The sequence below is a fragment of the Cavia porcellus genome, unplaced genomic scaffold (assembly GCF_034190915.1).
Source record: "Cavia porcellus strain 051 isolate PalLab524CR breed Dunkin Hartley unplaced genomic scaffold, mCavPor4.1 scaffold_13, whole genome shotgun sequence".
Classification (NCBI taxonomy): Eukaryota; Metazoa; Chordata; class Mammalia; order Rodentia; family Caviidae; genus Cavia; species Cavia porcellus.
Window position 1 is genome coordinate 41,993,091 of NW_026947496.1, and position 13,709 is coordinate 42,006,799.

General features: G+C 36.3%; 1 protein-coding gene across 3 annotated transcripts in view; it reads left to right on the plus strand.

Moving 5' to 3' along the window:
- Upf2 (UPF2 regulator of nonsense mediated mRNA decay) overlaps window positions 1-11,164 on the plus strand; it is a 118,717-nt gene extending 107,553 nt beyond the window's left edge. For 2 of the 3 annotated variants that reach the window (XM_063260146.1, XM_063260147.1), the window contains exons 20-22: window positions 3,391-3,532; window positions 4,784-4,904; window positions 9,891-11,164. In XM_063260146.1, coding sequence (XP_063116216.1) covers window positions 3,391-3,532; window positions 4,784-4,904; window positions 9,891-9,900 — 273 coding nt within the window. In that variant the 3' untranslated portion in view covers window positions 9,901-11,164. Of the gene's footprint in view, window positions 1-3,390; window positions 3,533-4,783; window positions 4,909-9,890 lie in introns of those variants that run through there. The other variant, XM_063260148.1, reaches the window with a different exon arrangement.
- The last annotated feature ends 2,545 nt before the right edge of the window (window positions 11,165-13,709 follow it).

Genomic DNA, 13,709 nt, shown 5'->3' on the forward strand with positions numbered 1-13,709 from the left:
GTTGTGGGGCTGGGGATTTAGCTCAGCGGCATAAGCACCTGCCTTGCAAGTAGGCGGTCATGAGTTCAATCCTCAGTACCGATTAAAAAAAAAGAAAGAAAATTGTATCTTTTCCACTAGAATTTTAAATCTCTTCCCTGTTACCCAACTCTGTTTACAGTTCCTATTAATGGTATTTTCTCTACCAATAATTTATTATAACACCTGGGTTTGGAAATATAGTGCAGTAGAATGCTTCCTATGTGACTAGTGCTAAAACTAAAGAACTTTACTATAAATTATTGTGATGTCTCACATTAATCCTATTGTTGAGGAAGCATAAGTTGATTATGAAATTGTATGCTAGAGAGACAGGAGTTTGACAGAAAAAATGATTCTGAGTTGAACTTTTCATTTACTTATTTTTTAAATGTATCTTCCTGAATTTTGAAAATAAATCTAAAAGGTTTATCGCAGAGAATGCTTTTGTAATTAATACTGTATTTTTGTTAGGAATAGGAAGTACTTGGAGCACATGCTATGTGATAAAAACGTATTCTGATGGATTACAAATGGCGTAAGGAGAGGTATACAGAAATAAAGATTTTATTTTTCTAATTATTAGTCATAAATCGGCAGTTTAAAAAAACCTGTAAATAATAAAAGGATTCAAAAGAATTAGGAAGTACTGTGCAAAAGGTTGTGTGCAGAGCCATAAGAACAAATAATCCCAATGATTATAGACTGATACCTTGTGTATTAACATTTCTCTCTGAAAGATTAAACATTGAGTCAAATTAATGTCAAAAGGAATAACCTGTCTACTTGAAATAAATCCTAGTCTTTGAGCATAAATAAATTCTCATCTTTGAGGACTGAACTTTTTGTAGAGCATTTGTCATTAAATTTAAAAGATGGAATGAAAGAGAAGATTCTTAGTGGCCAAATAATTTACTTTTTCAAAAGGAAGTAAAAAATATTCTGAAAACTATAGTCCAGTTAACGAGTTTTCAATTTTTTAGTATAAACCTAGATAAGTTTTTTAAAATGATTTTGGTCATTAGGAAATTAAAAATTAAACCCAAGTGAATATCAGTGTATATTCACTAGAGTGGCTAAAATTAAAATGACTGACTATGCCAATTTTTGGCAATGATGTGACCTCATAGATTGCTAGGGTATAAAGAAAGTAGTATATCTACTTTGGAAGACAATTAGACAGTTTCTTTTTCTTTTTCATTTTTAGACAGTTTATTAAGAAGTAAAATCAATCAGCTAGTTTCAGCTATTCCATTCCTAGCATGTTTCATTTATTTGGTATGAAAACACACATTCACACAGATCTTCACATCAATGTACAACTATATTTTTAATAACTCAAAACTAGTAACAACCTAAATATTGCCAGCAGGTTAATAAGAATTTGGTATATTCATATACAGTGGTACCTTGGTTCATGAACTTTACAATTCTGGTTGCAAAACAAATTGGGCAGGAACGGAACAAATTCAGTAATTTAAGTTCAGCATTGACCTTATGGGCACATTTGATTCAGTTCTCGTCCAATTCAGTATGTGACCAGAATCATGGAAAGAATTAAGTTCATGAACCATGGTACTACTTTAACAGAATACTACTATGGAATAAAAAGGAAGGAGCTATTGTTACATATAACAACCTGGATGCATTTCAGAATCATTCCATGTGAAAGAAGTTGGGCAAAAAATGGTTTATATTATATGACTTGGTTTATATGAAATGTTGAAAATTAATGAAATCAGTAGTGATAGCAGATCAACAACAGTTGCCTAGAGATGGGAGAGTAGAAGGAGATGAGTTACAAAGGTTGAAGGTCATGGATATGTTCATTATCTTAATTGAGGAGAATCTTTCTCAAGTGTGTACATGTGTTGATACTCATCAGAATACGTATGTCAAATACGTGTAGCTGATTGTATGTCAGCTATAGCCCACTAAAGTTGTAGGGGTTTTGTTTTAGTTTTTGTGTGATGCTGAGACTAACATGCATGGGGCTTCCCACATGTTAGGCAACTCGTTTATAACTGAGCTACATACATCCTTGTCCTCTATTTTTTTTCAATGGCTTTGAACTCTTTTTTTAAAACAAAAGTATTAGTTGCAAGAAGTGAGTGCTAGATCATTAAGGCTAAATTCTTTCAAGTTAATTTCTTCAGATAAAAGGGGTAAGATTTATTAGGCAGATAGCTAAGTGCCCTACCTTAATGTCTTTGTTTTGACATATGAGACATTAATTACTTACTATTATAAATATGAAATATAGTTAGTCTATAGTTTTTCATCCATACTTTATATTTTACCTTAGCTTATCTAGCCTAGTGTTTTCACTGTTCTGGCGTAATTACATTCTAAGTACATCACAAAAGAGATAATGCAAGCCAAAAGCATCTAAAATAACATAAAAAAATCAGATTTCAAGTCAGACTCAAATGAATGAGATCTTACTTAGAGTTAAGCTTTAGTAATGATTTCAAGGATGCCAGCATTCAGAAGGCTCAGGTTAAGCAGAAAGAGCTCTAGGATCCTGAGTATACCTCTCTTAACCCTATCATTGCACAGACATGCTTTTGGCCTAGAGTAATATATGAGATCTTTTAAGTGAAGTGAAGTTTTCACAACAAAGAATTTAGGTTATGAAACATCTCCATTTTATGCTTAGATGGTAACATAGCTTACTTAACATTTTCCGGAGAGCTATGACTCAGAAATTCGTAGATTTTTATCTAAGTTTGTTTACTGTGTGCAATCCTTAGCCAGAATTATTCTGCTAAAAAATAACATTGCTAGACAAGGATTCCTTCTCTCTCTTCTTCAGCATTACACTTGTCTTTAGTAATGCTGAATATGGACACAATTTGTTCCTTGTAGTTCACAAGGTGGGTAGCAATAAAAAGGATGTGAATTACAATTTGCAGATAAGTCTTTCTGAGAACTATTCACATGTGCCAGCATCTTCAGGATGAAAAGTTGTACTCTGTTGCTGCTTGTGTGCTTCCAGGTAGGGCACACTAAAGACTTTCGTGCAGGTTAAACTTGGTGGCCTTTCACTTCCCATCTAACCCTGATGGGGTTTGTCTGTACTAGAGTGATAATAGTATTTGTTGTTAGATGCTCTTTTTTTTTTTTTTAAATCATTACCAGGGATCACACTCATGACTGCGCGCATGCAAGGCAGGCGCTTATGCTGCTGAGCTAAATCCCCAGCCCTCCCCCACTTTTCTGTTGTTGTTAGATGCTCTTACAAAACTATTGCTTAATAGTGAAGGGAAAATTTTATTTTTCTAAATTCATTTTCTACCTACTATTTTATTTGCTTTGCTTTCTTTGGGTTTTCTAAGGCTATTTGTGATTTGTTATTTTTTTCCCCCTCAGTTTAAGATCCTCAATGTGCCCATGTCGTCCCAACTTGCTGCAAATCATTGGAACCAGCAACAAGCAGAACAGGAAGAGAGGATGAGAATGAAAAAGCTCACCTTAGATATCAATGAACGGCAGGAACAAGAAGATTATCAAGGTATAAAGTCAGTTGTAAAAGAGGTGTAAAATTTTGATACTTTTTAAGTTTTTAAATATAGTTAGCAACTTTGTTCTCTTTGACTTTTTTATGTCATATGTGTATATATTTATACTGTTAATTTTTTATCTCTGTCTTCATTTTTCTTGTGAAATAACATTTTCATCATTTGGTAACTTCATAATTCATTTAGATTCATTTAGGTTATTTAAATGTTGCTGTTAGCAACATTTGCAAAAGAGATGATTTGTGAATTGTGTCACATTGCCAGCCAATTGTGAGCAAATTTGTTCAGTAAATATATCATTTTGTCTGTTTGGAGTCCTGGTTTTGAGGATAATACATTTTTTCAGATTTGAGAATATGTTGATATTAGGATTCTAATTTTATGCATCTATACACAGACAGCACTCTTTAGTTAATTGATACCAGATTCCATGGACACGTCACACAACTCCCACTTTTTTGGCAGTCTTGTGGTATCCAGATTTTAGAGCTGTAAGATGGCCGATTGTGCAGCACTTTATTGAACAAAATGCTGTATGTTAAAGAGAGTATTATGTAAAATTATTTATGGTTTTTTGTCTTTTGATTTCTCTTCTACAATCTTCTCTCCCAATTCTCCCAGCATGCCCTTTTCACTAACACCATGGTCAGATACCATTTTACGTACTTCTTTCAAAGTAGATAATCCTCACACTAATTCTGTAGGAAAAGTCCTATTTTTATTTGCATGTTATGTTTACGGAATCTAAATCTAAAGTTTCATTGATAGAAATTGACAGAACTAGGATTTTAACCAGTAGAAACTGACTCAAAATGCTGTCCTATTTATTAGCTGGTGTCTATACTGCTTATTTGGTTGTTTTACTGCCTCTTCAGACACTTTGGTAGTGGCAAAGTTCTCAATAAAAGGAACAGTGGGTATTACTCATGTCTTGATGTGTTCTTCTAGTACTTCTGTATTATTTTAGCCTATATACTGGTTTATTCATTTATCCTTTCGTTCGTTTGTTCATTCTTTTTTTTTTTTCTTTTTTTCTTTTTTTTTTTTTGGTGAGTTGAGATTGAACCCAGGACTTTGTGCTTAATAGAGACATTTTACCACTGACCTATATCCCTGTCCCCCTAATGGTCATTTCTTTAATTAGCTTCTTGACAGGACTAGAATTTGATTTCCTTTGTATTTTATTTGGTTCATAGAAGGCATATAAGATTTAACAGCATTTTCTTTTTTGCTCTTTATCACAGAAATGCTGCAGTCTCTTGCCCAGCGCCCAGCTCCAGCAAACACCAATCGTGAGCGGCGGCCTCGTTACCAACATCCAAAGGGAGCACCTAATGCAGATCTAATCTTTAAGACTGGTGGCAGGTAAAATAATTTTTACTTCCTTGACTTTTTTGTGACATTCATATGAATAAACTATAGAATTCTCAGTTAAACTTACCTGCTAAAACCCTAATTTTAGCAAAATATAGAAGTCCTTTATTGAAGCTAGTTTTATTAGTACATCAAGGGTTGCATGCAGTGAGGCCTTAAATTCGATTTTCTCAGCACCGTCACACACCAAAAGGTAGCTTTAAAGATATTCTATAGTATTCTTAACAGTGTTTCCTCTTGTCCTCAGAGACCTAAACTATTCAAATCTTTTTTATTTTGATATTTCCCATCAACTTCACATTTCCATGTTGTAGTCTAATATCTCTGAAGAGCATATGCTCTTCAGAAACGTCATCCCTTTTCAGTTCAGTATAGTGTCTTTTACTAATGTTTAAATGTTTGGGTGTCAGAATCTTATAGGATCAGTAACTATAAAGTTTGATGATATGGAAATCTGCAGTAGGATTTGCTTGCTTCAGCATACATTCTATCAGATTCAGCCCTTTATTGTGGGAAATTAAAAAACAAGATAGTATCTTCACTTTCAAGGTTAATTTTCTGTTTTACCTTTTTTTCTCCAATTTCCCTTGAAAGAAGGGGCTACATTTGTTCTTTTCCTCCTTATCATTCATTTATTGTGTTGCTCACTCCTGCCATTTTAATAAAATTGCTTCTCTGGGGTTCCTAACTGGCTCTTGAGTATTTTCTTTATGGCGTTTGTATTACAGATCTTCCTCATTTTCTTAACATACTCTTCCCTTGGCTTCTGTGACTCTTGTCAGCTTCTGGTTGTTTTCTTTCTCTGTGGCCCATCCAGCTCCAATAAGACTCTCAGCTCTTTTATGCATATGTCCTGCCTATAGATGCCCATATTTGTTTAGCTCAGGGTTCAACCCTACTCTTATCTTACTCTCTGCAGCAGTAATAACACTTCCATGGCTCAGTTACGTTATAGCGCCAGCCTAAACCTCAGCTTTGAATTTCTGATTGTCCAAATGTGTGACTCTCAGACATAAACCTCAGTGTGTACCCTTTCCCAGTGTCCACACTGGAAAAAGGTTTCACTTTGGACTCCTCCCTTTCTCCTAATTCCTCAATCTAAGTAATAAATTTCTACATTTTGTTAGTAAATCCTCTGCATTCTACTACTAAACAATTTTCAGGGTTCCCCCCCACCTACCAAGACCCTAGATCACACTACCATCACCTCCTAGTTGGATTACTAGGTGCTGCTGTCCCCCTCAGCCTTTTGCCTAAGATCACATGTGAATTATTGCTGCAGCTGCCTCACAGACTTCTAGGTCTTTTTCAGCTCCTGCCAGTTCATTCTCTGTGCTATACCCAGTGTTAATTCTAACATGAAAATTAGTCTGTCTGTCTGTGACTTCTTAATACTGTTCCATGGCTTTTCATGGCTTATAGGATAAAATCTAGACTCTTCAGCTTGGTTAGCAAGCACCTGCCTATGTGATACACATACACTTATCCCTGTTGGCTTCATCTCTTGCTATTCTTCCCCCTGCTCCTAATCAAGTTGGCCTTTTTAAACTAACTGTATTCTTCTAGCCATTCTTTTTTGTCCTCTCTCTGAAGCAGTCTTCTGAATTCTTTCCCATAGTTATTTCTCTTCCTGCTTTAGGCCCAGGTTGGTTTTCTCAAGACTGATGTACTTCATTGAGAATATGCTGTCATGGGTTCACTGTAGACCACATCCAAATTACCTGTTAGCTTATCTCTAATCCCAATGGGATTAAAGACTGTGGGTGCAAGGACTGTCTCTTACCTCATTCACATTAAAATTTTTATTATGTATTTGTAAAACTTAATATATTCATCATGGGATATTGGTACATATATATACATATCACACATCTTGATCTTTTTGCTTCTCCATCTCCCCCATTTCCAGTTCCCCTTTCTATCTCATCATAGTATCTCTTAATAGCTTAGTGCCTAATACCAAGCAGATGCTCCATAAATGTTTGTTGAATAAACAAAGGAACCGTTGTTTTTTTGAGTCAAGGGCTTGCTATGTGTTACAGGCTGGCCTTGAAATCCTCGGTAGCCCAAGCTGGCTGTAACCTACAGTGGATCCCCAACTGATATTATAGCAAAGGAACTTTTTCCAGTTTGCATTTAGTTGACTAATAAACTATCTTTCTCAGTTCTCATAAGCTCTTCATCTTGTTTTTCTTTTTTTGTGAGAGTCCCAACTCTTGAGCTATCCTTCTGAACTGTGTTAAGTCTTCCTTTAAAAACAAACTTGAAAGATTCTAATTTGTCCCTCATCCTTAAGACTTGTGCTTTGTAACCAAGCAGGGTGGCTGTAATTCTGCATACTCAGAAGGCTGAGGCAGCTGGGAATAGTAGCGCACGCCTGTAATCCCAGCAGTCAGGGGCCAAGGCAGGAGGAATACTGTGAGTTTGAGGCTAGCCTCGGCTACATAGGTAGTTCAAAACCAACTCAACTACATTGTGAAATCCTGTCTCAAAAAAACACACCCCCCCAAAAACAAACAAACAAACAAAGGCTTAGGCAAGAGAATCATAAGTTCCAGGCCAGCCTGGGCTGTTTAGCAAGTATTTATGAGTTTTCATTCTTTTCTTTGTCATTTGTAAAGGTTAATTGAAGAATTAGAGACATTTGAAAGAACAGACTGGGGGAACAGAGCCTCCTGGTGGTTTGACTCCTCTTTATTTTATTCTGCTTTCCACCTTGGGCCCATTCTGCCTTGAGTAGATACATGTATCTTGAGCAGTAGCATCATCAGGTAGTTAGAAGAATGAGCTGGAGTGTGGAACCATGAAAAGAGGCAAACCTTACATCTGTGAATAAAGTCTGAGAAGCTGCTTTCAAGTTGATTCTTAACTTGGTGGTTTTCTTTTTAAATATCAGTTACTAATGGTGACAGTATATATTGGGTAAAGAGAAATTTGATAGAGCAGTCTGTGAGTAAACTCAGAAATTGGTTTCAAGTGTCACATTGATTCTTAACGTGGCTGGTATTTTTTAAAAAATCAATTATTAATAGGGGTGATAATTGTCACTTAAAGGGAAAGCAAGAGTAAATACTATTTGCTAGCTGGTTATTAAAGAAATAGAAGCTTTTTTTTTAACCCTGTGGATTTTTATAGGCTCCTGAACATTAATTACGATTTTTTACAGTATTTTTAAAATTATAAGTATTTATGTTGAGTGAGTTAAGATGGAAATAGAGCTATAAGTAAAACTCTTGTCTCAGTTTTCTGTAATGCAAAACAAGGTTTTCTACTGTTAGTATTAAAAAAATTGAAACTTAGTCTCTTTAGCAAGTGTTAGTACTAATATGATTTAGATGATAATATAAATTAATCTGGGGTTCCTCAGACTTTTAAAATATATTAATCATCTAGATTTTATTAAAATACAGGTTCTGATTCATTTCTGACAAGTTCCTAAGTAACGTCAGAACTGCTGGTGTAGAGGTTACACTTAAGGGAACAGGGGTTTATTCTATCAGACTGACTTATTTTGTAGGGGTTTTAAAAAATGTGTATTTGTTTGTTTTTTAAGTACTAGGAACTGAATCTGGGGCCTTCACACTGAACTATATGTCCAGCCACCCTTCCCCCTTTTTGAGACCGTGACTCACTAATTGCCAGAGTGAGGCTCAAACTTGTGATTCACCTGTCTCAGTCTCAGAATGCTGAGATTACTGGCATGGCTGCTGAAGCAAGTACTTCGTTTTGGTTTTGGTTTTTGTTTTAAGGTGGGGTTTCATTATGATCCCCGTCCTGGTCTTGAATTCCTGGGCCCAAGTAGTCCTCCTAGCTCAGCCTTCTGAGCAGCTGGGACTACAGGTGCATGGTACCATGTCCAACTTTTTTAAAAAAGTGTGTATAGTAAATACTTTTTGAGCTCTTAGTTTTAAAATAATTCAGAATTATTGTTTGACCTATAAATCAGTCACATGATACCCTGCACTATAACAAGTGGCAGGTAAGATTTGAACATGATTTCTTGCATTTAAAATATTTTTTTAGACAGCTGCTTTGTCTTGACATCAGAACAAATACTTTTATCTTCTCTCCAGTTAATTAGATCATTGATCTGTTTTTCATTCAGTTAAGATCAGAAATTATGAATGTATATAGCTCAGGATATATTTTTCTATGTTTGCATTTTATTCCTTAAAATCTCTTGCTAATGTAACTTGCTCTGTGAAAAACAAACTGTATGAGGCCCCTCAAACTGTTGGAACAACTAGCTTAAACAACTGAAGTTTGTTGTTTCACAGTTCTGGAGGCAGGAAATCTGAGATCAAGGAGTCCCCAGGGTTGATTCTTTCTGAGACTGTGAGGAAGAATCTGTTCCTGGCCTCCCTTCCAGCTCCTGGGGGTTTGCTGGCAATCTTTGTGTTCCTTGGCATGTAATCTCTGCCTTCATCTTCACATGGTGTGCTTCCTGTGTGCATGCTGTGTTCAGATTTTGCCCTCTTTTTTTTTTTAAAGTCTTTTTCCTTTTTATCGGTACCAGGGATCAAACTCACTGCCTGCTTGCAAGGCAAGCGCTTATGCCGCTGAGCTAAATCCCCAGCCCCTAGATTTCGCCCTCTTGATAAGGACATGGTCATTTTGGATCAGAGGCCCACCCTAAACTATGTGGCCTCATCTTAACCAATTGCCTCTGCACCAACACTATATCCAAATACTGTCTACATTTTGAAGTACTGGGGATTAGACTTCCACATAGGCATTTTTGAGATATACAGTTCAGCCATAGCACAAATCACGAATTCTTAGTGCCATAGAAATTAGCCACAGGAAAAAAAAAACAAAAAACAGGAGTCACTTCAGATTTTGTCAGCACTTCTGCTGTTGAAAAAGCATTAGTTTGCAAAAGCCAGTAGATGGTAGTTGAGTATTTGAGGAACTTTCTTGTCCCAGTTTTGCCTTATACAGAAGTAAGGTCTCTAATGCCACCCTGTTTGTCTTTAGGAGACGTTGATCCAGCAGCACGTGTCATTTCATTAGGTCCTGTATCTGATGTTGTGGATAGTGGAGTCCTCCAGCAATTGAATGAGAGCAGTGGACACATCTCAGCATGTCGGTCTAGAGAGTTGCAAATCTAAACCTGGAACAGGCTGGGGCCATGAGGCAGAAACACCAGCCTCTGCAGACACCGGAACAAGCCGAGGCTTCCAGACAAGGCAGAAAAGGCCTTTTGTAATGGAAATCACGTGAGGGTTAATCTTCTCTTGAGGATGGCAGTCAAGAAATGAGATGGTTCACTTGACTACAGAGCAGTTACACCAAGAAGAACGCCAATGAGACGACTGAGCCAGAGAAGAAACAGTTGTGATGGTAATGGTATGGGGGGAATGAACTTGAGTTTTAAACTTGATTTGAGTTACAGTGTCTCTGAATTGAACATCCCATGTTGGAAGAAGAATATTTGGGGGCTCCAGGACTATAGTAGGAAAGTATAGAGCAAGCAGTAAAATCTCCTAGTAAAAACTTACATGCAGGACAACAAAATGATGAAAGATACCCAAATACCAGATAATCCACCAGGAAGGCTTTTGTTTAGAAATTTGTTCCAAGGAGAACAAGAGATGAAGGAGAAAATCTGTTTTACACATCATCCAGTGATATAAAATTGCCTATTTGAGTGAAAGAAAAATGTGAAGATTGTTAGTATACAGAGAGCATTAAGTCAGATGGCTTATAAAAGTCTGATACCAGCCTAAGAACAGGGATAGAGTTGAGCCCATTGTAAGTATCATTGAAAACAAAATGTGCCAGTCAGCATGTCACAGAAAACGAACGAAGGACAACAAGAAGTAGATCAGAATATTTTGTTGACCTTCATGGGTTTACAGCCTTTGTCTCTAAACAAAATACAGAAACAAGTAGAGCTTTTGTTTTGCTTTTGTTTTTGTTTTGTTTTGTTTTCCCCTACCAAATAGAAATGAGGGTTCTTAGTCTCTTTCTGACAATCTGTTAATTTATTAGAATAGTTGTCTTTCGTTTGCTTTCCAGTAGGCATAGAGAATTTTGTTAAAGAGCACATCTGTATGCTACAACTTGATTACATCTTTTTTTCTAGCTATTTTGCATTTTTCTTTTACCATGTTTCAGTTTCTGCATGTAGATTTAAATAAAAAACAAAATTTGTAAAGTTGTAACATTTCACATGGAAATGCTGCCCAATCTTCACCAGCTTCAGAAATCTGACCTTTGCCAATGCTGCAATAAAGTGTTGTAATTTAGATTTGGCGTGGTTTCGTTCTTGCTTGTGATTCTGGAAAACTGTTGAATGGGTCAATCAGTGTTTTCCACGGTGGTGTTTTTAGTTAAAATATTCTCAGAGATCATTTCTTTACATTTTACTGTTAGAGTTGCTTTCATTTTCAGCATTCCATACTGTCTTGATCTTATTTGTCTGAGTTAGAATAAATGTTTTTAGAGTAGGATTAACACCAATTAAGATGGAAAATGTTGGCATAGTATGGTTTAGCCTGAGACAACAAGTAAGGTTTTCCTGAAGCGTATTCAGTTAGTAAAAGCCCCCTAAAGTAGGCAGGTCAAAACAGAGCCACAGAATCACTGCTTTACCTTTTTTCCCAGTGTTAATCCTAAAGCTAATTTACAGTCTATACTGAGTTACAGTAATCATTGTTGCTAAAATTTAGCTGATAGTCTCTATAATTTGAAAAGCATTAAAATATGCTTTTAATTTTAAAAATATTTTTAAAATTTCCTTTGTTTGAGGAATCCTATTATCCAACTTTTTTGTGTGTGTGGAGGGGGATCTTTTTGAGATAGGATCTTACTATACAGTTCAGGTTGGCTCTGAACTCACTTTGTTATCCCAGGCTGATCTTGAACTTAAAACCAGGATGGTCCTGCTTCAGCCTCCCGAGTGCTGGGATAACAGGCGTGAGCCACCATACCCAGCTCTTATTTTCCACCTTTGTTTTGTATTCACCACTAACTTGTATACTGTTACCATTCTTTTGTTAGGGAAAATATTTAAAAGTTTTTATCCTCTTTATTATTAGATTTTAAAATTATTGCAGAGAGCTGGAGATAATTTTAAATTTACCCTTTATAATACATATAGTGAACAAGGCAGAGGATATGTAAAAGTCAACTCTGGGGTGGTAATTCACTTTCGTTCACCTTTCATTATGAAAGATCACTAGAAGATGTTACATGTTTTGGAAACAATAAAGTGTACCAGATAGGATTCTTTGGAACATGTCAACTTCAACTATATTACTGGAACAAAGATAAGTTACGATAACAACAGATTATTCATACACAAGATAAAGTTTATAGCACTCCTAGAAAGTTTGCTTATACTTTTTAAAAGAGCTAGGAGAATTCCTGAAATTTGGAAACTCCTGTGAGTCCTATAACTTAGCCTTTTGGGCTTACTTTTTCCCTTTGTTATCTGCCAAATGTAAGTAGATGTTCACAAGTCTCACTGTCAGACTTCTTGCTTGCATCCTGTGATCCTTCTTTGATATCTGATGAGCTGAGAAGGCCTCTGGGGAGTCTAAGGATCTATCTCAAGGTAAGTCCTTGCGTTTGCCAAAGAGCAGGCCTTAGGTATTCTTTTGGGGTTTTTGTTTGAGGGCAGGTGGTGGTATCAGGAATCAAATAGACCTTAGGTATTCTGACTTAGCTGGACATTACAAACTTGACCGATTTAAAACCAGCCAGAGTGCCAGGTGTGGTGGTTCACGCCTATAATCCCAGCACTCTAGAGGCTGAGACAGGAGTATCGTGGGAGGTCGAAACCAGCCTGGGCTACAAAGTGAGCTCAAGGCTAGCCTGAACTGCATAGCGAGACCCTGTCTCAAAAAGACAAAAAGTAAAGTAAAATAAAATAAAATAATACAAGTCAGAGAAGTTGTAGGTGGTACATAGCAACAAGATATGAAAGCTTGGCAGAAGAGCAGGGAATATGAGATAAGACATAAAAACATGAGAAACACCTGTTGGAGCTAAAACGCAAGAAATCTAGAAGGTATTAATCCTAGCATATATATAGGTAGGTATTAGAAGAAATACTCATTTTGCAGATGAATCATCCTGAGAGATGCAGTGACTTTATCAACAATTTTCATGACAGTAAGATCAGTGACTGATGTTTTCGCATTTTTTATATATAGCTGAAATAACTTCTCCATAGAAGGGAAATAGTCCCAGAGTATTGAAGCCAACAGTAAGAAAATGTAGACTTCAGGGACTGAGGATTTAGCTCTGGTACAGTACTTGCTTGGCAAGCCTGAGGTCCTGAGTTTGATTCCCAGTATGTAAAAGAAAGTAGATTGAAGATTTTCTAGTAACTTCAACTATGTATGAAGTATTGCTAGATTTGTCAGGAAAAACCTAAGATTATATTAAGGTTGAGATAAAAAAAATATCTAGAGTCCCTTTCTAAAGTGGTTTGTTACATATTCAAGGGTTAATTTTCAGCCACAGAGCTTCTACTGTGTTATTTACTTACAAATGAAAGAGACCTAGTTTAAATCTGCTTACATGCTGATGAAATTACAAGGATCCTAAAGTATGAAACCAAGCACAGTAATTATCAGGCTTTAGGCAGAACTAAGTACAGTCAAAGCCCTTAAAAACATGCTCTGCTCCTCAGCTTTATTTTTATTATAGTAGTCAGCTCCATTCACCAAACAAGATACTTCAGACTGGATGGCTTAATGTCAGGGGTTAGGATGTCCAAGATTAAGGTGTCAGTGAAGTTGGTTCTTCCTCAGGCCTGTCCCTGTAGCTTGCAGGCAGAGGTCC